The 27,407-nt window shown below is 38.7% G+C and overlaps 1 protein-coding gene across 1 annotated transcript in view; it reads left to right on the top strand.

Moving 5' to 3' along the window:
• The window catches only part of HDGFL3 (HDGF like 3), a gene marked incomplete at both ends in the record, with an annotated part of 45,410 nt that extends 18,281 nt beyond the window's left edge, over positions 1–27,129 (top strand). Inside the window, 5 exons of the mRNA XM_080691675.1 lie at positions 13,413–13,489; positions 17,988–18,126; positions 18,623–18,781; positions 25,592–25,738; positions 27,097–27,129. Of these exons, the coding sequence (XP_080547801.1) occupies positions 13,413–13,489; positions 17,988–18,126; positions 18,623–18,781; positions 25,592–25,738; positions 27,097–27,129 (555 nt within the window). The remainder of the gene's footprint in view (positions 1–13,412; positions 13,490–17,987; positions 18,127–18,622; positions 18,782–25,591; positions 25,739–27,096) is intronic.
• Between the last annotated feature and the right edge of the window lie 278 nt (positions 27,130–27,407).

Here is a 27,407-nt window from a genome sequence, read left to right on the forward strand (position 1 = left end):
AAAGGGAAAATATACCAAGATAGCATACGTGTCCTTGAACTCAAGAAAATGCTTTAATAGACATACAGTATCATGGGGAAGTATATAATTAATGGAAATGAGAGATAACAGGTTAATATATTGAAAATGACTAGCAAAAAGGCAACCTTGTAGAGAAATTTAAAAGTAATATGAATAGTCATTTTACTGAAGGGCAAATCCTGATGGCCAATAAACCTATGAAAAGATGCTCAACCTCACCATTAATCAGGGAAATATAAATTTAAAAGAGCAGTAACACCTATTGCTGTTAGTGATTGAAAGGGAGGTCATTTCATACCTTGGCCAAAATGTGAATTATTATCATTTTTAATGATAATATCTATTAAATGAAAAATGCCACTAACCTATGGTCCAGCAATCTTACTCCTATCACTCTATATTATGGAAATTGAAGGGCCAGTATATAAAAATATAAGTGTGTTTACTGTGGCCTTATTTTAAAGGGCAAAAACACTGAAAACAAGGTAAATGGCCATCCCTCAGAGAAAGATTATAGGTTATAGGTTATCTATTCACTGGTATATGTAGCCATTGAAAACAAGTTAATTAGATCTATGCCAGTTGCTTTGAAGGGCTTTTCACGATACAGAGAATTTTGTAAAATACGGTTCCTTGTGTGTAAGAAGGTACTATAGACCCTGTCTCCCCCTTAAAAACCTTCTGGACCTGGAGAGAAGCACACATTCCTTGGCTTTGAGTAAATCAGGGAAGTAAGCCTCTTTATTCAATTATAAGACAAAGAAAAGGGATCTTCATGATAAAATAGCTTCTGTGATATATCCCATTTGTAACGGAGCCAAAACTGTAACAGTGTGAGATGACAAGCGTGGGTTCTTGTTGTTAGCTAATTTAGAAAAAAATAGCCATAACTACTGCTGTGAGCTTAAGCAAATTTTATTATTACAAAGGTAGAAAGAAGGGACAGAGAATTATAAAGTACTACATCAGAGGCACATAGTGGAGTGCCTTGAAAATAAGACACTGAGGTTTTTGGATATAGAACAGTTTTTATAAAGATTCATTATCTTCCATCTTGCTTAACCAATAGTCTTCCTGACCCAACTAGGTGTGGGCCCACCTATTATCTCCAGTACAAGCCTTTTTGTATGATTATAAGGATTTACTATCTTTCATCCTGCTTGACCAAAAGCCTTCTTCCTGTCCTGATGGCAGGTGTGGGCCAGCCCCTATCTCAGGTGCAAGTCTTTGTTAAAACCAAGATGTATTACTTGGTTTACAAAGTCTGGGGTCACATGGTATCTGTCCCCTTTGACAAAGGCCTGTACCATCCTCCCATCTCCTTGGGGATTTTTAGCCTATCTACTAGAAGTTATTTCTTCTGTAAACTTGTCTTTAAAATATGAAGGCCCTGGGCTACAACTCTTTTGTCTACTTGCTAATCACTTTTGGTGATGGGAACTCTACCTCCTCCTCCCTGCCTAAGTGTCTGTAGCACCCAAGCCCTGACTACTTTTTATATTTTGAAATAAATACCAAAGCAGTTTTCCAATACCAGCATATTCCCATCACCATTTATGTAAAATGTATGCATATATAGTGGAAACAATAATTCTAAAGTATTTAAAAAATTAAAGTATTTAAAAAATTTAAAAAATGCTGTTAGATATTCTTATTACCATTTTTTTCTTTTATATTTTATTTTTTTTTCTTTTTGTGTTACTGAAGATTGAATCCAGGAACATTCTACTTCTGGGCTATACCCCCAGCCCTATTTTATTTAGAAACGGCCTCACAAAGTTTCCATGCACTGGCCTTGAATTTGTAATCCTCCTGTATAAGCCTCACAAATACCGAGATTACATGTCTGTGCCACTGTACCTGGCCAAGGCCTTCTACCTCAGAGCTACACCCCCAGTCCTGTTTTATTTTTTATTTTGAAATGGGTGTGCAAAATTGCTGAGGTCCTCTCTAAATTGTTGAGGCTGGCTTAGAACCTGTAATCCTCCTGTCTCAGTCTCCCAAGTACTGGGATTCCAGGTGTATACCACCGTGCCTGATTTTCCTACTCTTTCTTTGAGGACATCTGCCCTAGGTACTTTCCTAAAGTCTTTGTAGCAGGAAAAGTGATTGCTAACTTATTAAATCAAACATTGGTACCTAATGGAGAAAAGATTAATAAAGAATGGGAAGGGGGAGGGAAGAAGAGAGGAAAGCACTAAATATTCTTGTCTCAGGTTAAAATAATTATCTTTATAAATATTACTGTCTTAATAGTGTTTTTAAAATATTTGTAAGCCGGGGGTGGTAGTGCATACTTGTTTTCCCAGCATTTGAGAAACTGAGACAGGAGGATTGCAGTTTGAGGACAGCCTCAGCTACTACTTAGTGAGGCCCTTTGCAACTGTTTCATCCCCAGTACTGCAAAATAAATATATGTATTTGTAGTGCTTATAGGATCTTAAATGAATTGAGATATTTGAGCTATATTTTATAAAGGCATGAATAGAGAAAATAGGCATTAAAAAGACAGATATTGTACTATAGCATAAATGATTTTTATTTGAACTAATAAAATCCAACACAATAATGCTTATATGACACTGACCTAAATAGAAGAGTAGAAATAACAGTCTCAGATTGGAAAGGTCTCTTCATTAGACTTCAATAAAACAAATATAGGATGGCATCTTTATGTCACCATATGTCTTTTCTGTTTTTGTTTTTTTTTTTGTATTATTGAGGATTAAACCCAGGGGTATTCTATCTCTGAGCTATACCCAGCCCTATTTTATTTTTTATTTTGAAATAGGACTTAACTGAGGTGCTAAGAGCCTTGCTAAGTTGCTGAGGCCAGCTTCCAACTTTCAGTCCTGCCTCAGCCTTCCAAGTACTGAGATTACAGACATGCACCACCATGCCCAGCTACAAATATTTTTTATTTTGCAGTTTGCTCTTTTCACTTGTCCTTGATTCATTACTAGCTTTCCAAGTCAATACATAATAGATCCTGGCATAGAATATGCAATAATATGTCTTATAGTTTAGTTAACTATGCCTACACTGATGGCCTTTTAGTTATTTTTTCTTTTGGCAGGAGAGCTTTAATGAACATGTTGGTTTGTTTATTCTTTTTTTTTTTTTTTTTTTTTGGCGGTACTGGGGATGGAACTCAAGGGCATTCTACCTCTAAGCTACACTCTCAACCCTATGTTTTAGTCTTTTCATTTCTGAAACAGGGTCTCATTAAGTTGCAAAAGGCCTCGCTAAGTGGCTGAGGCTGTCCGCGAACTGCTATCCTCTGATCTCGGCCTCTTAAATGTTGGGATTACAAGCGTGGACCACCATGCCCAGCATTGGTTATCTTTATATACTTATGCTCTTACTTCCATAGCATAGATTGTTTGCTAGAAGTGGAATTGTTAGGCCATGTGATATGTATGTTTTAAGTTGTATAAAACGTAAGCAGTCATATCTACCTTTTTAAATATATTTTTATTGGTGCCTTGCAACCATATATCATATTGAAGTTTAGTGTGATAGAAACATACATGCACATACCACCTAGTGTCAACTTCTTAAATATTAGTAGAAATTTATATTGCCAGTAAGTGTCCCATTTTCCTATACCTAGTATTAAGCACATTTCTAGCTTAAGATAATTCTCTAAAACCACAAAAATATTATAGGGAAAATGTGAAAGAATTTTTTGGTAATCCTAGGATAGGAAAGGCCTTTTAAACATAATAGAATTTTCTAAGCCACAAGTAAAAGAGATTACTAACTTTTACTATATAAAAATAATTTCTACTGGCAAAAATAAACATTATAGAACTGGGGATGGTAGTACATGCTTATAAACCCAGTACTTGGGAGGCTGAGATTGGAGGATTGCAGGTTCACAGCCAGCCTCAGCAGCTTGTGAGGCCATCTGCAATTTAGTGAGGTCCTGTTTCAAAATAAAGAATAACAAAATCAGGCTGGGATGGAGCTCAGAGGTAGAATGAGCTTGGGTTCAATCCCCAGTCCCACACAAAAAAATTACAGATAAAATCAAGACAAATGATAAATGAAGAAAACCATGTGTAATACATGATAGAAAAAGGTGTGTGTGTGTGTGTGTGTGTGTGTGTTTGCAGTGTAGCTAGCTAGATGCCATTTAAGGTTTTAGTCAACAGTGGACCACAGATGCAATGATGATTCTCTATGATTATAGTGGAGCTGGATGAAAACTCCTATCTTGTAGAGCTATCATGGCACAGTGCATTGCATGTTTGTGGTGATGCTGGTGTAAACAAACTTAATTAGCTGCCATTCTACTTCTGAGTGACACCCCCAGCTCTATTTTTTCATTCTTTTATTTTGAAACAGTATCTCACTAAGTTGCAGAGGGCCTCAGTAGTTAGCTGAGGCTGGCAGCAAACCTGAGACCTTCCTGTCTCAGCCTCCCAAGTACTGGGATTACAGGCATCTGCCACCACACTAGAAGCTTTTTATAGAAATTATGTAATAACAGGAGATATCCAGGAATAAGGAGGTATTTTGAAAAACTGCTATAATGGCCTTTTCAAGAGATCATAAGAACTTGATTAAGGGAAATAAAGTAATAAGAATGGGAATGACTTTGAAAGACATTTCAGGAGTGGAATTGGCAGGATTCAGTGAACAATGTTGGGTATGAGAAATTAATGAAGAGATTAAGATCTCTTTCTTGGTAACAGTGTGTCATTAATTAAAGTAGGAAACAAAACAGATTAAGAGGATATTTAGTTTAGTTTTAGCCAAGCCATGAAATTTCAGGACGTGAAGGAAATCTAGAGCTTACCTAGTCCAGCTATCTCTTTTAATAGACATGAAATGCAGGGCCCCAAGAGATTAAGCAATACCTTCAATAACACAGTGTAAATCAAAAGCAGAACTTAATTAGAAGTTTCTCGATTCCAGATCCATTTTTCTTAGTATACCAGAACAACTTTGCTTAGTGTCCCATGGTTCATTCAGTTTGAAAATGAATTTGTGATGGTGCAGTAATCCTAAGGTTGTTTCTATATGTTAGTCAAGAAGGCTATAGATATCTTCAAGAGACTTTTTCTCTTGCCAGTTACTGAAGTATGTCCCTTTTCTGGACTTTAAGCTGCTGCTAGGACCTGTAAATGGACTTGATTTATATATGTTTGAAATTTCATGCCTGAAGTTGAAATGAAAGGTTTGGTCTGCAGATGCTGACTTGAGGACACTATGCTAAGCGAGATTAGTCAGTCACAAAAAGTAAGGAATCAGATGCTTTCCCTAATATGTGAAAGCTAGGGTGAAAGGGGTCATAGGAGGAACTCCAGGTGAAAAAGGAGATCCTATAGAGGAGCAAATAAGGCAGACTAACTGTGGGGACGGGAGTGGGGAGAAGGAAACTCTTTAAAGCACATGATGTCCTTATTTATATCGAAGTCAACCACTAAGCCGCCAAGCATGGGAGGGAGGGATGAGGAGGGAGTGAGGTGGGGACTGGGTGGGGGCTGGCTGGGTTATGTGTGCATTTGTCTACACAAGTTTTTACCCCATTATGATGTATAAATACAATGCACTAATAAAAAATATTTTTTAAAAAGGGCTTTCTTTATCTAGAAGACCCAAAGGACTCAATTAAAAGACTACTGGAGCTGATTAACCAATTCAGCAAAGTAGCAGGAATCAAAATCAATCTAAAGAAATCAGTTGCTTTTCTTTATACCAACAATGAAAGAAATAAAACAATTTCATTCACTATAGCCTCAAAACCAATAAAATACCTAGGAATAAACCTAACCAAAGACCTCTACAACAAAAACTATAAAGCGCTAAAGAAATTGAAGAAGACCTTGGAAGATGGAAAGATCTCCTTGCTCATGGATAGGCAGAATAAATATCATCAAAACGGCCATTCTGCCAAAAGTGATCTATAGATTCAATGTGATTCCTATTAAAATACCAATAACATTCTTCATAGACCTAGAAAAATCAGTCATGAATTTTATGTGGAGAAAGAAAAGACCCAAAATATCCAAAAGCAATTGTCAGCAATAAAAACCAGGCAGGAGGCATCACAATTCCAGACTTCAAATTATACTATGAAGCAATAGTAGTAAAAACAGCATGGTATTGGCACAAAAGGCAAACTGACCAGTGGAATAGAATAAAAGATACAGAAACAAATCCACACACCTATAGTCAATTGATCTTTGACGAGGGGGCCAAATTTGTATGCTGGAGAAATGACAGCCTTTTTCAACAAATGGTGCTGGGAGAACTGGCTATTCGTTTGTAGAAAGATGGAACTAAATCCTTACCTCTCACCATACACAGGAATCAACTTGAGAAGGATCAAAGACTTAAAATTAGACCAGAGACTCTGAAGTTATTAGAGGAGGGCATAGGCTCAACACTCTAACATATAGGCACAGGCAGTAACTTTCTCAACAAGACCTCCAAAGCGCAGGAAATTAAAGCAATAATTAACAAGTGGAATGGCATCAAACTAAAAAGTTTCTTTTAATCAAAGGAAACCAGCAAAAACCTAAAGAGAAAGCCTACAGAATGGGAGAAAATCTTTACCAGCCACCACTCAGATAGAGGACTAATATCCAGAATGTAGAAAAAGCTCAAAAGACTCTACACTAGTAAACAGATAACCCAATCAAGAAATGGGCAACTGAACTGAATAGACACTTCACAAAAGAAGAGACGCACATGGCCAATAGATACCTGAAAAGATGTTTAACATCATTAACCATCAGGGAGATGCAAATCAAAACTACGCTGAAATTCCATCTAACCCCAATCAGAGTAGCAAGCATAAAGAACGCAAATAACAACAAATGCTGGTCTGAGGATGTGGGGAAAGAGGAACTCATTTACACTGTTGGTGGGAGTGCAAACTAGTTCCTCCGCTATGGAGATCAGTGTGGAGATTCCTTAGAAAACTGGGAATGGGCTGGGCGAGCATGGTGGCTCACTCCTTGGAAGACGGAGACAGGAGAATCGCGCAGGTTCGAAGCCAGCTTTGCTGGCTTAAGAGACCCTGTTTCCAAGTGAAAAATATAAAATAGGTCTGAGAGTGTAGCCCAGAGGTAGAAGGGTTCCATCCCCAGTACCACAAAAAAAAAAAAAAAAAAAAAGAAAGAAAGAAAGAAAGAAAACTGGGAATGGATCCACCATATGATCTGGCTTTACCACTCCTGGGTATCTTTCCAAAGAGGTTGAAATCAGAGAACTAGAGTAATATATGCATACCTATGTTCATAGCAGCACAATTCATAATAGCCAAAATATGGAACCAACCTAGATTTCCATCAACAGATGAATGGATTTCAAAATTATGAGAAATACACACAATGGAATTCTACTCAGCAGTAAAGAGGAACAAAATCATGTGATTCTCAAGAAGGTGGAAAGACCTGGAGAACATTATGTTAAGTGAGATCAGCCAAGCACAGAAAGAGAAGGGACTTATGTTTTCTCTAATATGCTTAAACTAAGGAATATAAGGGATACCAGAGGGACTCCAGACAATGGAGGAGAAACCTCATCAAAGCTAGAATGGAAGGATAGGAGAGGAAGAAGGCTGAGGTTGATTAATGAAGGAGCTACATCCGAATTTGTGTAAAAATATAAATATAGCATGGTTAACCGGGACACTCATTGTTGGGAGGGGGAGGGTACCAAGCATAATCTGAATGTATGTCATTTTCAATATGTTCCACATAAAAAATAAAAAGGGCTGGGGGTATAGCTGGGAGGTGGAATGCCCCAGTGATCATCCCCAGCGCCAAAAAGAAAGGAAGGGAAAGAAAAAGAAACAGATTGGTGAAAAGTACTTAGGAAAAAAAAGAGAAAGAACCAGATAGAGTACTGAGTACTGACGTGGAAAGCAAAAGCATTAGAAGAAAGCATTGGGTTATGTTTGTGCTGCTTCCGCAGAATACATGAAATAAGGTTTATAAAGACCAGAAATCATTCCCTCACCCTTTGGGAGGCTGTGAAGTCCAAGATCAAGACATCAGAATCTAGAGAGGGCCTTCTTTCTGCATCCTCACCTGGCAAGAGGTATATAAGGAAAAGAAAGAACAAACTCCCAACATGCAGCCAGCCCCTTTATAAAAACACTTAGCCACATACACTAGGGAGGGAGCCCTAATGGCCTAATCAGTGTGCGTGCGTTCGTGTGTTACTGGGAATTGAACCCAGGATCATTCTACCTCCAAGCTACACCTCCAGCCCTATTTTTATTTTGAAACAGGATTTCATTAAGTTACAAAAGGACTTGCTAAGTTACTATGCCTGGCCATGAACCTGCCATCCTCCTGTTTCAGCCTCCCAAGTATTGGGTTTACAGGCATACAGCACCATGCCCGTCTCTAATCACATTTTTAAAATACCGACTTGCCGGGTGTGGTGGCGCACGCTTGTAATCCCTGCGCTTGGGAGGCTGAGACAGGAGGATTGCACAGGTTCGAAGCCAGCTTCAGCTACTTAGTGAGGCTTTCAGCAACTTAGTGAGACCCTGCTTCCAAAATATATATATATAAGGTCTGGGAGTATAGCCCAGAGGTAGAAAGCCTCTGGGTTCCACCCCCAGTACCACCCCAAAAATAAATAAAATAAAAATACCGACTCTTACAAGATACTGTCACATTGACAACACCTAAATTTTGGAGGAAGCACATTCAAACCAATAGCAAAGCTACAGAAAAGGCAAGAGGGTAGTATTGGGAAGGGGACTGTTGTTGGTGACCTTTGAGAGACTTATGTTAGTATTGTGGTGGTGATAGAGTTACATTACTACTTATGAAAAGAAGATGAGATGTAATCCCAGCACTTGGGAAGCTGAGACAGGAGAAAGAAAGAAAAGAAGAAAGAAAGAGGTTTGAATAGTGAGGATAGAGTAGTTTGAAATGGAGACAAAGTTGAGGGATGATTTGAGGATAAGAAAATCTGAGCATTTTCTATCTACTCAGCCATCCTCTCAACAAATACTTTATAGCAAGAAATTTTTTTGGTAATACCTTTCACTTTATCTAACTCTATTTATTTGTTTATTTTGGTGGTACTGTGGGTGGAACCCAGAGGCTTTCTACCTCCAGGCTATACTCCCAGATCTATTTTATATTTTATTTGGAAACAGGGTCTCACTAAGTTGCTGAGAGCCTCACTAAGTACCTGAGGCTGGCTTCAAACCTGTATGATCCTCCTGTCTCAGCCTCCCAAGCGTGGGGATTACAAGCGTGTGCCACCACACCCAGCTAATTTTTGTTTTAATATCTATAGAAAGTATACATTTTTAGTATCTATAGTTAACATATAATAAAAACAGAGCCCGACATGGTAGTGCATATTTGTAATCCCAGTACTTGGGAGACTGAGATAGGAGGATCAGAGGTTCTCAGTTACCCTTGGCAAATTAGTGAGGCCCTCTGCAACTTAGTGAGACCCTGTTTCAAAATAAAGAATAAAATTTGGCTGGGGTAGCTCAGAAATAGAATACCCCCTGGGTTCCATCTCCAGCACCACAAAAAAATAAAACTAGTTACTTTAAAAATTCTTCATATTTCACTTTGTAGTTATTGTAACAGACTGTTTTCTCCTCTTAATTGTAAATTGATAAGATTTTGCTCTAACGGATGACTCCTTAAAGTAGTTTATTAGAAAAAAGGTTGCATGATTTTTTTGTTATTTTATATAGGACTTTAATTTCTTTTTTTCTTTTTTTTTTTTTTTTTTGGTGGTACTGGGGTTCCTGGAAACCCTTCTACCCTCCGGGCTTCACTCCCAGACCTATTTTATATTTTTTATTTGGAAACAGGGTCTCTTAAGCCAGTGAGGCTGGCTTCGAACCAACGTGATCCTCCTGTCTCTGCCTCCCAAGCACGGGGATTACAAGCGTGTGCCACCACACCCGGCAGGACTTTAACATTTTTAAGAATGATTTGCTTAGCCATTCAGAACCAGATTTCTTAAAAATCTATGGTGTTTTTAATTATCTTCAGTCTTATGGTCACATAAATTACAGATCTGAGGTGATGGTGTTATCTCCTCTACTTTAATCCTTCCATATAATGAATTGTTAAAAAAGCATGACTACCAATCATACATAACAGTTGTTTCACGGTTTTGTGTTTTTGAATAGCTGTTTAAAGACAATTCTGAATTATAACTTAGACTGACTTAAAATTCAGAAGCCGGGAATGGTGGCACACACTTGTAATCCCTACACTTAGGAGGCTGAGACAGGAGGATTGCACAGGTTCAAAGCCAGCCTCGGCTACTTAGTGAGGCTCTCAGCAACTTAGTGAGACCCTGTTTCCAGATAAAATATAAAATAGGTCTAGGAGTGAAGCCTGAAGGTAGAAAGCCCCTGGGTTCCACCCCCAATACCACCAAATTAATTAATTTAAAAGTAAAGTCTTGCTATTGTAACATGCTTTATCTTTTCTTTTTTTTTTTTTTTTCTTTCTTTTTTTTTTCCCCTCATACCGGGGATGGAACCCAGGGGCATTCTATCTCCAAGCTACACTCCCAGTCCTATTTTTTTTAGTCTTTTTATTTTTTGAAACAGGGTCCATTTGAGTTGCTAAGGACCTCACTAAGTAGCTGAGGATGTCTGCAAACCACTATCCTCCGGTCTCCACCTCCTGAATGCTGGGATTATAAGCGTGTGCCACCATACCCAACTCAATTTTTTATTCTTTACTTTGAAAACAGGGTCTTACTGAGTTGCAAAGGGCCTCACTAAGTAGCTAAGGCTGTCTACGAACCTTGATCCCCCATTCTTAGTCTCCCAAATGCTGGGATTATAAGCACGCGCCACCACGCCCGGCTCAGCATCACCCATTTTTAATTCACTCTTTTGTCACTAGTACAGCGAAAGTGGCTGCTCAGGAACCAGACATCCCCTCTCTGAGCCAGATATTTATGTTATATTTTAATACCAGTGTTAATCTCTGATTGTTTTTTGCTACATCTATTTTCATTATTTTTTAGTGATGCTTAAGAGCTAAGAATATGTATCTTAAATGTTTCAGTGTCTATTTAGGGACAATGTTTTAGCCCAGGCATGGTGTCTCATGCCTGTAATCCCAGTACTTGGGAAGCTATGACAAGAGAATGGTAGGTTCCAGACCAGTCTCAACAGCTTAGTGAGAGAGACCCTGTTTCCAAACAAAATTTAAGAAAGGGCTGGGGGTGTAACTCAGCGGTAGAATGCCCCTCGGTTCAATCCCCAGAACCCCCAAAATACACACACACAAGAGAAGCAACATGTTACCATTTTATATTTCATACCTAATCCTTTGTACTTTTGTTTTATTGCATACCCAGTGTTTTCCACTGCACATTTTTAACTTCGTAATGACTATAATCAAAATGTTTATATCAGCGGGCATGCTGGCATATACCTATAATCCTAGTACTTGGGAGGTTGAAACATGAGGATCGCAGGTTCAAGGACAGCCTCACCAAGTAGTGAGACTCTGATCAACCTAGTGAGACCTGTTTCAAAATAAAAATAAAATAGGGCTGGGGGGCGGCGGGGAGGTGGCTCAGAAGTAGAATGTCTTTGGGTTTAGTCCTCAGAACCAGAAAAATTGTAAAAATGTTTATGTTACCCCAGAATTCAGTGTTGAAACCTAATTTCCATTGTGATAGTATTAAGAAATGGGGCTTTGGGGAGGAGCTAGGTCATGAAAATGGAGTCTTTGTCAATGAGGTTATTGCCCTTAGAAAAGAGGCATGGAGCCAGGTGCTGTGGTACTCACCTGTAGGGGTGTGTGTGTGTGTGTGTGTGTGTGTGTGAAAGAAACAGACAGACAGACATGCATATATGCCAGAGATTAAATCCAGGGGCAGCCTACCTCTGAGCTACACCCTCAGCCCTTTTTGGTTTTTGGAAACAGGGTTTTACTAGGTTTCTAAGGCTGGCCTCAAACCTGTGATTGGCCTGTCTCCACCTCCTCTAAGTACTGAGATTATAGATGTAATCTGTAATGCCTAGCACTTCTACTTATTTCTGCCTTGTAAAGCTATTATTTTACTTAAATAATTTCAGGAAATATGATAAAACTATAATTATTTAAATTTACTTACTTATTTACTATTAGTGATGCTTGGCTCTATCCTATAAATCTAAGTTTCTGTGTGGTATCTTTTCCCCTTAGCCTGGGGAATGTTTTTATGATACAGGTCTGCTCCCAACAAATTCTCTCAGCTTTTATTTATCTAAAAATATTTTTGCTTCAGTGTGTGTTTGTGGTGTGTGTGTGTGTGTGTGTGTGTGTGTGTGTGTGTGTGTGTGTGTTTTACTGGACACTGAATCCAGGAACATTCTACTCTGTTCTTCAGATAATTTTTATTGTCTTTGGATTCACTGACTCATTCATTCCCACTCAGTGCATTTTTTCATATCAGTTATTGTACTTTTTAGTTCTAAATTTTTCATTTTTTATTATTTATATTTCTGTGTCTGGATTTCCTGTATGGTCCACTCATTAAGTTCATATAGAGCTGCTTGCAAGTCTTTGTCTGCTAAATCAACATCTGTGTCATCCTAGGGTCAGTTTCTGTTGGCCACTTATTCTTTTAGGTATAGATCATATTTTCTTCCCTTTTTTTTTTTTTTGTGGTACTGGGGTTCCTGGAAGCCCTTCTACCTCCGGGCTACACTCCCAGACCTATTTTTTATACTTTTTTATTTGGAAACAGGGTCTCCTCAGCCAGCGCGCGCGGCTGGCTTCGAACCTGCGCAATCCTCCTGTCTCTGCCTCCCAAGCGTGGGGATTACAAGCATGCACCACCACGCCCGGCCTTCCCTTTTTTTTTTTAATGTGTGCATGTTTTGCTGGGTTCATACAAGTGTCTTGTACATATGGGACATGCTCTACCACTGAGCTACGCCCCCAGCTTTGCCTTTCATTTTTTTAATCTTGTAATTCTTATTATGTATTGGAAATTGTTGCATATCAATTATTGAGACTCTGGATTTGCTATTAATTCAAACTCCCTAATGATAGGGGTTTGAATTGATGATTTCATTGAGATGATTTCATTAAGAAATTAAGAAGTTTGCCTCAAAGTATTTCTGATAATTTTAAATTGTGAGCAGAATTTCTGAATCTGACTATGACTGGTACCAGACTATGTAACTGGTACCAAACTAGGTAGCCCTTTGGTTGTAAAAAGCCTTAGACCTAGTTAAACTATATGAGCTAAGTGGCAAATTAAATTAGTAGTTTTGAGCTCCTTCCTATGAATTATAATGTTTTGAATCATTTTGTAATGTTTGAGAAAACTATTTGGGTTTTGATTAATTTTATTTTGAAGTTAGCAATAAATTATCAGAAATTCTTATTGTGTGTATAGTAACTAATAACTAAATTCTTTAATAGATTGATGAACTCCCAGAGGGAGCTGTAAAGCCTCCAGCAAACAAGTATCCTATCTTCTTTTTTGGCACCCATGAAACGTAAGTAATACAATAAAGTTTTAATAGTTCTAACCTAATTCTACCAGACTACAGTGTTATAAATAATCTGTAATTTATCTTTTGTTAAAATAATTATAACCAATTATATAAAGTTACCAGGCTTAATATTATATTTTTCTTAATGCAAAGATTTTTTTATTCATAGAAGTCTTTATGACTAAAAGCAGACCTTTGTTTTTGAGTGTCATTTCTGTTTCTGCTTAAATGTTGTTCATCAACCAGAGGTCACCTTTAGGACACTTTAAGTTCTAGAATGGCTTCCTTACCACTCCCAGTCATTTATTTTGCAGTTCTTATATATTTCTTCTAGAGGAATTTCTTCCATTAATATTTCAATTATAAAGTTATATTCCCTCAGGTTTTATCAAATGTACAACCTTTTTAAGGTCTATTTACTGTATTGATTAGTGTGCAGGCTCTAATATAAACATGTCTTTCCTTCTTTTGAATTATCCACTAGTAAGCAGATAGATCAGGGTAGATAGAAAGTACTGTGCTCGGGAACCCACTTAGTTTTTTCTCTTGACGTCCTCTCATTTCTTGGTGTTGCCCTTGTCTCCTTATTTAAAAAAATATATATATATTGTCTCAGCAGTACATGTGTGGTTTAGGGAAAGGGAAGGAAAAAAGAGAAGTGAAGAACAGTAATTCCTTGCAAAGAACTGACAACTTGTATTTATTTAATCCATTGGCAAGAACTTGGTCTTGTGACCTGCCTAGCTATAAGGGAAGCTGGGAGACAATCTCTTGCTGGGCAGTGCTAAAAAAGTGGAAAGAAATAATTCATAAATGAAAGAAAAAATGGAATGGATTTGGGGGGACAGTGAGCAAACTTTAACATATTAAGAATGTAGGTGGTTATTTATAACAAAAAAACAAAAGATATAGAAATTACAGATGTGGGGAAAAGCTAACAACTATCACAAAATCTGATGTGTCTGGGTTGTTTGTTTGTTTGGTGTTGGGGCTTGAACCTAGGAGCATTCTATCTTTGAACTATACCCCCAGTCCTTTTTATATTTTTTTTGAACAGGGTTTTAATAGATTGCTGAGAGTCTCACTAAGTTGTTTGGGCTGGTCTCAAACCTGCAGTCCTCTTGTCTCAGCCTCCCAAGTACTGGGATTACAGGCATATGCCATCATGCCCCACTAATAAGTCTTTAAAATCAAAGTCATTATTTTCATTTGACTGTTAGTGAAACCTGGCACAAATCTGGGTCCAACTTAAGTGTTTATCAGCAGGAGAATAGATAAAGAAAATGTAACATATGCACATAACGAAGTTTTATTCAGCCAAAAAGAACAAAATTTTGTCCTATAGCATTTGTAATATAAGTCAATGCCATCATTCTAAGACTCATTTGAGTATAAGCAGCTCTACAAAAGATTGGTAAAGTCCATTTGTGGGTTTTGTTTTTTGTGGTTTTTTTTTTTTAATGGTTTGATCATATAAAGGCAATTTTTTTTTTTTTTTGTGGTACTGATGATTGAAACCAGGGGCCTGCTACCTCTGAGCTACACTTCCAGTCCTATTTTTATTTTTTGTTTTGAAACCAATTGAGACGGAATATGAATTTATCTTTAATCCAGGGAGGAGAAAAAGGTTTTCTGTCAAAAATAAGAGCTTGTTTTAGAGTGGTCATTCAGGTTCCTCTTACTAGTTCATTTAGGTCTTTCTTAGTAGTTGGCTTTGGATCCTTCTTTCTGACAACAGCTAGCATTATCAGTTATCAAAGTCATCCATGGGAAATGATAGTAAAAAATATCATTTATCTATAGGAGAAAGCTTCCTGTTCTTTGTAGCAGAAAGACATGAATCTGAAGCCAGGTGTGGTGGTGCACACTTGTAATACCAGCACTCGGGAGACTGAGATTGGAGTTTGTGGACAGCCTCCGCTACTTAGTGAGGCCCTCTGCAACTTAGTGAAACCCTGTTTCAAAATAAACAATAAAAATAGGGCAGGGAGTGTAGCTCGGAGGTCAAATGCCCATAAGTTTCATCCCTAGACCCAAAAGAAAGAAAAAAAAGAAAGAAAGGAATGAAGAAAGAAAGGAAGGAAAGAAAGAAAGAAAGACAGACACGAATCTCACACAAAGTTTGGTATTAGGAACAAGGTAAAAAATGAGGAAGGCCAGAAACTTATTAACTCATCAGAAAATAGCCATTATCCCTGATTCTTTTGGAACTACTAGAGACAAACTAGCTGGGCAAGGTGGCACACACTTACAATCCCAGCATTTGGGAGGCAAAGACAGGAGGATCGCAGTTCACAGACAGCCTTAGCTACTTAGTAAGATCCTTTGCAACTCAGGGAGACCCTGTTTTAAAATAAAGAATAAAAAATAGGGCTTGGGGTGTAGCTCGAAGGTAGAATGTCCCTGGGTTCCATCTCAGTACCCCCCCCAAAAAAAAAAAAAAAAGTAGAGACAAGTTTGGCTAAGGCTCCCCTGAAAACACCAGTAGCTGATATGAACAGAAGGCAGATTAGCCCACAGCTGTTTACTCTGCATAGAGTCAGTGATTCCAGAAGGCCAAAGCCAGAGAAATAATTTGTGACAAATTTCTCTGAACATGAAGTAGCCACTTTCTAGGTCTGTAGCTCTTTTTTTTTTTTTTTTTTTTTTTAACATTATGACTTATTTATTTTGGTGGTACTGGGGTTCCTGGAAACTCTTCTACCTCCAGGCTACACTCCCAGACCTATTTTTATATTTTTATTTGGAACCAGAGTCTCTTAAGCCAGAGAGCCTGGCTTCAAACCTGCGCGATCCTCCTGTCTTCACCCCCAAGCGCGGGGATTACAAGCGTGCACCACCATGCCTGGCATCGATTATGACTAATTTAGAACAAGGTTTGAATAGGGTACAATTCTATATTCTTTGCTGTTTTTTATTTTTTCCTTGTCTATTGCCTCAATAGTGCTGTGTGTGTGTGTGTGTGTGTGTGTGTGTGTGTGTGTGTGTGTCGCACTGGGGGTGGAACCCAGGGGCATTCTACCTCTGAGCTACACCACCAGCCCATTTTTTTATTATTTTGCAACAGGGTCTCACTGAGTTGCAAAGGGTCCCCACTAAGTAGCTGAGGCTGTCTGCGAACTGTGGTCCTCCTGTCTCAGCCTCCCAAATGCTGGGATTATTAGTGTGTGCCATCACACCTAGCTATGATTTTTGACTTATAGAAATATTAGTGAATGCCAGGTGTTGTGGCACACACTTGTAATCCCAGCATTTGGCAGGCTGAAACAGGAGAATCACAGGTTCAAGGACAGCCTCAGCAAGTAGTGAGACTCTCATCAACCTAGCCAGACCCTGTTTCAAAATAAAAATAAAATAGGGCTAGGGTGTAGCTCAGAGGTAGAATGCCCCTGGGTTCACAGGTTCACAATCCCCAGTACCAAAAAAAAAAAAAAGATGATGTGTCTTAAGTGGTCAAAGTAGATATCTTTAATTCTGCTTGTGTAACTAAAAATTAATGTATGCTAAGTGAGATTAGTCAGTCACAAAAAGTAAGAAATCAGATGTTCTCCCTAATATGTGGAGGCTAGGGAGGAAAAGGGTCATAGGAGGAGCTCTAGACGAAGGAGAAGAAACCTTTTATGAGCAAATAAGGTGACCTGAACCGAGGGTGGGAGGGGGAGAGCGAAATTTACTAATATATGTGATGAACATTCACAAACATCACAGTCAATCACTAAGCCAAACTTGAGAAGGAGGGATAGAGAAGTGAGGTGGGGGAATTGGGGAAAGGCCAAATAAGTGATGTGTGCATGTATGCCTCTACCATCTTGTTCTCCATTAAGATGTATGATTATAATGCACCAATAAAAAAAATAAAGATATCTGGGTGTGGTGACACATGCTTATAATCCTAATAGTTGGGAGGCTGAGTTAGGATGATCGCATGAGTTTGAAACCAACCATCCATAGCTACTTAGTAGCTCTTAGTACTGTAGTGAGACCCTGTTTTCAAATAAAAATATAAAATAGGTCTGGGAGTGTAACCCAGAGGTAGAAGGCCCCTGGAACTATCCCTAGTACCACTAAATAAATAAATAATTTTATAAAAAGAATACATTGATTGTTTAAAAGTAAAAGTCCAAGTAGCACAATCCAGGGTTATTGACTTGTATACTCCAAGATCCATTTTTTTCTGTCTTGAAGTATGTGTCTAAAACATCTCCTAATACATTCCTAACTTAGAGAGGTTTATATACTTTAATTTTGGTCACTATAAAACTGGAACAGGAGAATTCCAGGTTTAAGGCCAGCCTCAGCAATTTAATGAGACCCTGTTTCAAAATAAAAAATAAAATAGGGCTAGGGTATAGTTCAGAGTAAACCGCCTCTGGTTCAATTCCTAATACAACAAACAAATAAATAAATATAATCACTATGGCACCATACTTGGTATTGATATTTGACATAACTTATATTTGAAGGTCAGCATGTCAGTTCTATATCTAATATGTCTCTGCAGTGCATTTCTAGGTCCCAAAGACCTTTTCCCATATAAAGAATACAAAGACAAATTTGGGAAGTCAAACAAACGAAAAGGATTTAATGAAGGATTGTGGGAGATAGAAAACAACCCAGGAGTCAAGTTCACTGGATACCAGGTAATGATTTACTTCATTGTCCCTTACTAGATCTTATTTCTTGGATTTAATGCTTTTGCACATCTTTGTAATATATCCTTTATACTTACAGTTACCTTCCATCCTTTTACATCAGAATTCTTTTTGGCTCTAATAGCATTTTGGATTAACTACGACTCTTTTTACCCAGAAGGGTTCAAACCAAGTGGCCGCTGATAAATTGAGTTTACAGCCATTTATTGATTAATTGATTAAGGCAAGGTCTTGCTCTGTTGCCCAGGCCTGTTGCCTAGGCTGTCCTGAAACTCCTGGGTGCAAGGAATCCTCCTTTCTCAGCCTCCTCAGTAGCTGGAATTACAGATGTGTGCCACTGTACTGGCCCTTACACCCCTTTATTTTGAAAATCTTAAGAATAAACTCAATCCTTTCAAATTAAAATAGAGTGATTCTTTTCACAGTTTGTGTTCCTTGTTGTTTTTTTTTTTTCAAAATGTAATTAGGTAATATTTTTCCTTAGGCAATTCAACAGCAGAGCTCTTCAGAAACCGAAGGCGAAGGTGGAAATACCGCAGATGCGAGCAGTGAGGAAGAAGGTGATAGAGTAGAAGAAGATGGAAAAGGAAAAAGGAAAAATGAGAAAGGAGGCTCAAAGCGGAAAAAGTCATATGCATCAAAGGTTACTGAAAAATTCCCCATTGTTACCAATGTTACATGCTTATTTATGTTAAGATTATTTCCAGTTTATTTATTGGCACATAGAAAAAATATACTAAATTCTGAAGAGCCTTTACTTTTAGAGACTAATACAGCAGAGGGAATAGACAGGTAACCTTAGATGGTAGGGCAGTCTGGCTATTGACTATACAGGCCTGACTTGGCCTGAAAATACCATCTTCTTAGATGGAAGACTGTAACTTAGTTAAGAATGCAGTTATATGAATTAGCTATACCTCTGAAAATAACCTCCAGACAAGCTCTAAAGACTTTAGGAATATAGGAGACACATTATGACTCAAGGCTATATATATGTCCTGTATATATAAATATAAAGATACATCTTACTTGTCTTTGTGCTTCAGAAGATGTGCTTTGACTTTTTATTTATTCAGGTCTTATATTTCCTCATCACTCAGTCTGTCTCTGGCCCTGAACTAGGGTTACAGTGCTGAGCAAACCCACCTCCATCCCTGCCTTCTCGTAGCCTATAATACAGTGGAGTGGTGCACAGTAAGCAAGTAAGAAATAAATGTAATTTGTGAACAAGTTGCAAAAAAAATGAATGGGAATAGAGTAACCTCCCTTAGAATGGTGGCAAGGCCTTTCTGTAAAGCCCACCTGAAAGAAGGGTCTGGGAGGAGCAGCCCTTGTGGCAGAGAAGTACCCGAGCAGCACAGCTTGGAGGAAGGGAAGAGTTGTGCATGTTTCTGATTGAAGGAAGCAGGTGCCACTGGAGAATTTTGATCAAGGGGGAGATGGGCAAAAGCCACATAGTGCAGACTTGTAGGCCTTGTTATGGAGTTTGAACTTTATCCAAATGTAACAATAGCTGAAAGTTTTAACCAGCAGTGACACAATCCTACATTTAAAAACTGAAAGTCTTGAGTTTTTTATATAATAACAACTCAGAAGTGCAGCTAAAAAGCTGAGATTGTAAAACCTTCACATTTGAGAAACTGAAAGCAAGGTAAATTGTTTTTTGTTTTTGTTTTTTTGTTGTTTTGTTTTTTGTGGTGGTACTGGGGGGGTAGAACCCAGGGGCTTTTCTTCCTCCAGGCTATATTCCCAGACCTTTTTTATACTTTATTTGGAAACAGGGTCTCACTAAGTTGCTGAGAGCCTCACTAAGTAGCTGAGACTGGCTTTGAACCTGTGCGATCCTCCTGTCTCAGCCTCCCAAGTGCTGGGATTACAAGTGTGTGCCACCACACCCGGCTTAAATTGGTACTTGAAGATCATATTGGTTTAGGTTTCTGCCTGGTCTATCACACAATTGAATCATTGGAAAATTTACTTATACTTAGATTCTTTACATAGCAGCTGAATATACTTAGGAAACTACTACTTTTTTTTTTTTTTTTTGTGGTACTGGGGATGGAACCCTCTACCTCTGGGCTACACTCTTAGACCTATTTTATATTTATTTGGAAACAGGGTCTCTTAAGCCAGCAAGGCTGGCTTTGAACCTGTGCGATCCTCTGTGCGCCACCATGCCTGGCAGGAAACTTCTTGAAAACAAGTACCAAGAGTTTATTAAACTGTTAACAGTTATTTTGGCAGTATAAAACACCCACCCTCCTGGTGCACATGTAAAATTGTGTGAGTGTATCATCACTTCCTGTGCACCTAGTGAAAAACGTGTGATTGCCTTGGGTGGGAGTAAAGTTTATAAGTAACAAAATAATTAGAATTTTCTCTCTCAGGCTGCAATTATTCCACTGCAATTTTTTTAAGCTGGATTTCTTTTTTAACATTTTGGACTTTACTGAAACATCCTCTTGAATTGATTTCACTTTATTCGCAAGTGCTTGCTGACCATCTGTGTAATGTATTGAACAACTTTTAAGTTACCTAAGGTTGCCTACTTTTTGTGGGGGTGGGAGGTTCTGGGGATGGAACCCAGGGACATTCTACCTCTGACCTAGACCGCCAGCCCTGTTGCCTAGATTTGTAACAGTGTGAACTTTGTGTATGTGTGTGTGTGTCTGTGTTCATAGGGATTGAACCCACAGGCATTCTACCTCTGAGTTACACCCCCAACTCTTTTATTTTTTATTTGGAAACAGGGTTTCACCAAGTTACTGAGGCTGGCTTCAAACCTATGATCCTTCTGTCTCAACCTCCCAAGTACTGGAATTACAGGCATGTACAACCATGCCCAGATGCAATATATGGCTTTTAATTGCTACCTTTCATTACTTATTACAAAAACCAAAAATAATAATCGTATTTGGAATGGACATTAAATATAACTCAGTGAAGGGATAATGACGCTGTTTATCTACTTTTTTGTGTGTGTGTGTGTGGTACTGGGGGTGGAACCCAGAGGCTTTCTACCTCCGGGCTATACTCCCAGACCTATTTTCTATTTTATTTGGAAATAGGGTCTCACTAAGTTGCTGAGAGCCTCACTAAGTACTGAGGCTGGCTTCGAACCTCTGTGATCCTCCTGTCTCAGCCTCCCAAGCGCGGGGATTACAAGTGTGTGCCACCACGCCCGGCCATTTTATCTACTTTAAGTGATGATTTCCTTTAAATCATAACTTCCATAGTCACTTAAGAGCCATGATTTTTAATTCATGTCACTGGCGATCAAACCCAGAGCTTCCTGCATGCTAGGCAGGTGCTTTACCAATGAGCTACATCCCATTAATATAAAGAATAAAGACAATGCCCAGAACTGTGATATTTTATGATTAATATGCAGTGGTTTTCACATGCAGCAGAGCCACAAGAAAGGCTTGTTAAAATACATATTGTTGAACCTCATAACCCCCCATCCCATTCCAGTTTCTAGTTCAGAAGGTCTAGATTACGGTCTGGGAATTAAGTTTTTAGGTGAGACTGATGCTACTAATCTGGGAACTACACTTGGAGAACAGTTGACCTAGCATGACCTCCTTGTTCTCTTTGTTTTCCCAAATGTTTCCCTTTTGTTCAATATGCCGCTACATCTATCTCTTAATGTTGACTAGTGTTCCTGTGCACTAAAACCTAATAGTGCATCCCAGTTAGGGATGTGATATTTTTACTGCTTAAATTAATCTCATTTTTCTGTGGGGTAAAAAAAAAAAATGAAACTAAGTAATCATAATGAAAAGTGATAATATAGCAGATGTGCAGGGATTTAAAGATATCTTCAGCAGTAAGGGCATGGATACTTCATATTTGAGCCATAGAGATACTGAGAAATTATAGGTCAAAAACATTTGCGTACAGATTACTTATGTATACTTACAGTAAATTAAATTGATGCTGAAGCTATACCACCAGTAATTTTAGATAAAAAACCAGAAATAGCGCCAACTGGACATTCAGCCAATTTGAGACCATACTGATAAAACAGATAACACACTGATTTAGAAACCAAAATTTTAGGAATGCTAGTAATCTAAAGAGCTTCTCAAGCTTACAATTTGGCAGCCAGATTTCTAAGTAGAACACTGAATAGTGTGACTCATTAATGGAAATCTAGTAATGGCCTTTGGGGGTGGGGGAGTACTGGGGTTACTGGAACACTTCTAACTCTGGGCTACACTCCGAGACCTATTTTATATTTTTATTTGGAAACAGGGTCTCTTAAGCCAGCAAGGCTGGCTTCGAACCTGTGTGATCCTCCTGTCTCTGCCTCCCAAGCACGGGGATTACAAGCGTGCGCCATCACGCCCAGCCAGTAATGGCTTTATTCCAGGCTGTGTATACCAAATTATATATTTTTTCTTTTTTTGTGGTACTAGGAATTGAACTCAAGAGCATTCTACCTCTGAGCTATATACTAGGCAGTCCTTTTTTTTCCCCCCTCCTCCAGTACTGGGAATTGAACCCAGGGCCATTCTACCTCCGAGCTCCATGCCTAGCCCTGTTTTTTATTCTTTATTTAGAGAAAGGGTTTCACTAAGTTACAGAGGACCTCACTAAGTAGCTGAGAATGGCCACAAATCTGCGATCAGCCTGTTTCAGCCTCCCAAGTACTAGGATTACAAGAGTGGACCACCACACCTGGCTGGCTGGCTGGCTGGCTGGCTGGCTGGCTGGCTGGCTGGCTGGCTGGCTGGCTGGCTTATTTATTTATTTATTTATTTATTTATTTATTTATTTATTTTGAAACATGGGTTCTTGTTGCTGAGGCCGGCCTTGAACCTGTGAACCATCTAGCTCAGCCTCCCAAGTACTGGAATTATAAGCATATATCACCATGCTTGGCTTAAATTATAATTTTTTTTTCTGTACTGGGGATGGAACCTAGGGGTATTCTACCTCCGAGCTACACCCTCGGGCCCTATATTTTAGTCTTTTTATTTTTGAAACAGGGTCTCATTGAGTTGCGAAGGGCCTCACTAAGTAGCTAAGGCTCTCTGCAAACTGTGATCCTCCAGTCTCTGCCTCCTGAATGCTGGGATTACGAGCATGCATCACCACGCCCAGCCAAATTATAATTCTTATAAACTCCTCGGATTGTTCATAAATATATTTTACAAGCATTATACATTTCAGGGAGTTGTACATTATTATCTATAAGAATTACAAATCAAGAACTATTATTTGAGCCGGGTGTGGTGGTGCGTGCTTATAATCCCATCATTTGGGAGGCTGAGACAGGAGGATCTTGGTTTTGGGACAGCTTCGGCTACTACTTATTGAGGCCCTTGGCAACTCAGTGAGACTCTGTTTCAAAAAAAGAATAAAAATTAGGGCTGGGAGTATAGCTCAGAGGTAGAATGCCCGCCCTGGGTTCCATCCCCAGTAACACACTAACACACACACACACACACACACACACACACACACACACACCCTTTTATTTGAGAATTACCATATAAAGCATTTATCACATTTCAACAGTTATGCTATATTTACTAAAACAGAAAATATTTTACTATTGTCAGACTTAATCTTAATTTCACTCCAGACATTCCACATTTGGATTATTAAACCTGTTTCCCTTCAATCTAAAAAGTAAAAATAACTGCATTTTAAACTGACATTTTGGGCTTGGTTGTAGTTTAAGTAAATCAAAAGCAGTTTGAAGCCAGGTGTAGTGGTGCGCGCTTATAATCCCAGCATTCAGGAGGCTGAGACAGGAGCATCGTGATTTGCAGACACCTCGACTACTATTTAGTGAGGTCTTTTGCAACTCAGTGAAACCCTGTTTCAAAATATAGAGAAAAAAATAGGCCTGGGGTATAGCTCAGAGGTAAAATGCCCCTGGGTTTTGTCCTCAGTACCACACACACACACACACACACACACACACACACACAAAGCAGTTTGATTGTACATACTGTCACACAGCTAGATTATATTTTCTCTTTGGAAGTTACATTTTTAAAAATTTTCAGCTGGGTATGATGGCTCACACTTGTAATCTTTGTACTTGGGAGGGGCTGAAACAGGAGGATTACAGGTTTAAGGAGCATCAGCAAGTAGTGAGACTCTCATTAACTTAGCATGACCCTATTTCAAAATAAAAATTTAAAAGTAGGGCTGGGGCATAGCTTGGGTATACAGTGCCCTTGTGTTAAATTCCCAGTACTTTCTCCCAAATTTGATTGTCTGCCAGGCATGGTGGTACTCACTTATAATCCCAGTACTTTGGAGGCTGAGACAGGGTGGTTGCAAATTCAAGGCCAGCCTCAGCAACTTAGCAAGACCCTGTCTCAAAATAAAAATAAAACTGAACATGGTGGTACATGTCTGTAATCCCAGTATTTGGGAGGCTGAGACAGGAGGGTTACAGGTTTAAGGCCACCCCCAGCAACTTAGTGAGGCTCTTAGCAACCTAGCAAGACCCCCATCAACGTAGCAAGACCCCATTTCAAAACAATAAAAAAGGCTAGGAGTGTAACTCAGAGGTATAATGCCCTTGGGTTCAATCTCTAGCACCAAAAAATAAACGGATGGTTGTAGCTCCAAGCTAAAACACCCATGTGTTCAATCCTCATACCAAAAATATGTAATAATAATTCATTGTCTGAGACAGGTCCAGTTTGCTAATTCATTTCTGGAAGACTATAAGTGACTTGGCTAAATCATTTTGCCTCAACTCTTATTTGCAATGTGCTTGAAAATTCTTAAAATTCCTTAAAGAGGAAATATTAGTGCTGCATTTTACTATCTTAAATAAAGCACACATTTGGAGCCAGCTTTTCATACCGTCTTAGTTGTATTCTGCTAAGCAGCTCTTGGTGCAGACTGTAACTGTATTTTCATCTTTCTCTAAATGCAAGATGACCAGTGAAAAGGACTAGTTCACCAATATAGCCTAAGGTTCTTAACTGCTCATAGATCAAAAGATTAATGTTGATTTATATCCCCTACAGTAGAGCAAAAGTTTGTCAAGATTTTTCTATATATCCTTAACCTAAGAGCTTCAATAGGGTTCCAACATAAATGTCTATATATTATCTTGGAAAGTCACCTGACCACTGTAAAATGATGGATAAGGAAAAGATGACTTTTGGGCACCTTTCAATCTTCCTGAGGTGGTGTCCAGCTGTGTTTGTTCTTTGACAGTTGTGAGTACGGGAAGTCATCTAGTCCTCCTCTACTCCCTTTCCAACCCGAGGAAACTAACCTTGAGGCCCAGTGAGATGGAATGACCTGTCCAGTGTCACCTAGTTCTGCTTGGCACCTTGCAAATTGCTTTTGTGGACACTGTATTTAGCCACAGAGACTGCTTGCAAGTTAACTACTTCAAGTCTTTTGCTTACACTGACGCATTTTGGATTTCTGCTTTTGACTGTAATTTTTAACCTGTCTAAACATTTAGAAATCCTCTAAACAGTCCCGGAAATCTCCAGGAGATGAAGATGATAAAGACTGTAAAGAAGAGGAAAACAAAAGCAGCTCCGAGGGGGGAGATGCTGGCAATGACACAAGAAACACAACTTCAGACTTGCAGAAAACCAGTGAAGGGGTAAGGAGATGTGTGTGATTTCTCTTCTATTAACATAAACATTTTTTGCTTCAGAGTCAGTAACCGTATCTCATCATTAGCAGACATGTTAAATGGAGAGCTATTCTCAGCTTGTTATATATACACCCTCTCACAGATCCTGAGTAAGTGATTGGATGTTTGAAGCCTGAGAACTAAAGACAGCCAAGTGGGAATTATACCTGCTTGTCATTCGAGAACTCTAGGAGCAGATTTTTTTTTTTTAACTAACTTTAGCAACTTCAAAGTTTTTTAAGTAATTTTTGAAATAATGAAACTTGACAGTTGTATTTTTTGTATTAAAAAAATCAATGGCATTTCAAAATAAAGTGCTACATACTGCTGCCTCTTGCCCAGAAGCAGTATGTAATTTAATACACCAGTGGGGGCACTACGTATTTAAATGTTTAAGAAATATTTGAGATTTAAAGCATCCAAAAGGGTAAGTTTATTCATTTTGATTCTTGTTAACCTCTGCTAACTTTAACCATTGGCATGTCCACATTTGTAAAAGTGGTAGTGAAGGCAACTTGTGCACCAAGGCATTTTCCATAGCATTCTCTAAAGGGGCTAATTGGACGGTGTTATATCATTTTAAAATAATAGCACATGAAAAATATGATTATTACTCTCATGTTAATCTGATTCCAGCTGAGTTTTTGCCTGTGTGTCAGTTCTCTTTACCTCTCAGCTTTGTCCTTCTTTATCCCAGTTATCTTTAATTACTCTCAGAGGTTTTTTTGGTTTTTTTTGTTTTTTTTTGTTTTTTTTTTTTTTTTTTTTGTGGTGCTAGGGATTGAACCCAGGGGCATTCCACCTCTGAGTTACATCCTCAGCCCAATTTGTTTTTTTGAAACGGGGTCTAATTAAGTTGCAGGGGCCTCACTAAGTAGCTGAGGCTGGCCACAAACCTGGGTCCTCCTGTCTCGGCCTCCCATGTACTGGGATTACAAGCATCACTCAGAGTATTATGGTTCTAATTGTTCTCTTATTCCTCTCACCCAGCGCAGCCTTGCTTTGTCTCCTCCTTTCCTTTTTTTTTTTTTTTTTTTCTTTGTGTGTGTGTGTGTGTGTGTATGTGTGGTAATGAGAATTGAACCCAGGGACATTTTTACCTCTGAGCTATGCCCCAGACCTATTTTTTATTCTTTATTTTGAAACAAGGTCTTGCTAAGTTTTGAAGGGCCTCACTAAGTAGCTGAGGCTGGCCACGAACCTGAGATCTCCTGTCTCAGCCTCCCAAATACTGGGATTACAAGTGTGTGTCACCACGCCCAGCTACCTTCCTTCTTTTGATATTTCTACGGTAAATAGTCCTTCGTCATTACCTTTTCGTGCAGCCTTTCTTGGTCTTTACACCTGACAATTACTGAGGGCTTAACTACCTGGCTCACTTGAGTTTCTTTTTATTCCACCTGCTGTCTTCTTACCAGATAGCTTCAGTATGCATGTAGCAAAAACTCTCACAGTTTCTCTCTTTACTACCAAATTCCTTTCTACATGCACTTGTTGTCATAGAAAAAAAGTTGTTCTACTTTCTCACTATTCAGAGTGCACTCCCTAGACAAGAAGCATCATTACCTGGGAGCTTAGAAATGTTGACTCTTAGTCCAAACTTAGTCCAGACACCAGATTCTAAACCAGACTCTGC

Source organism: Muscardinus avellanarius (genome assembly GCF_963383645.1).
Source record: "Muscardinus avellanarius genome assembly, chromosome: 3".
NCBI lineage: Eukaryota > Metazoa > Chordata > Mammalia > Rodentia > Gliridae > Muscardinus > Muscardinus avellanarius.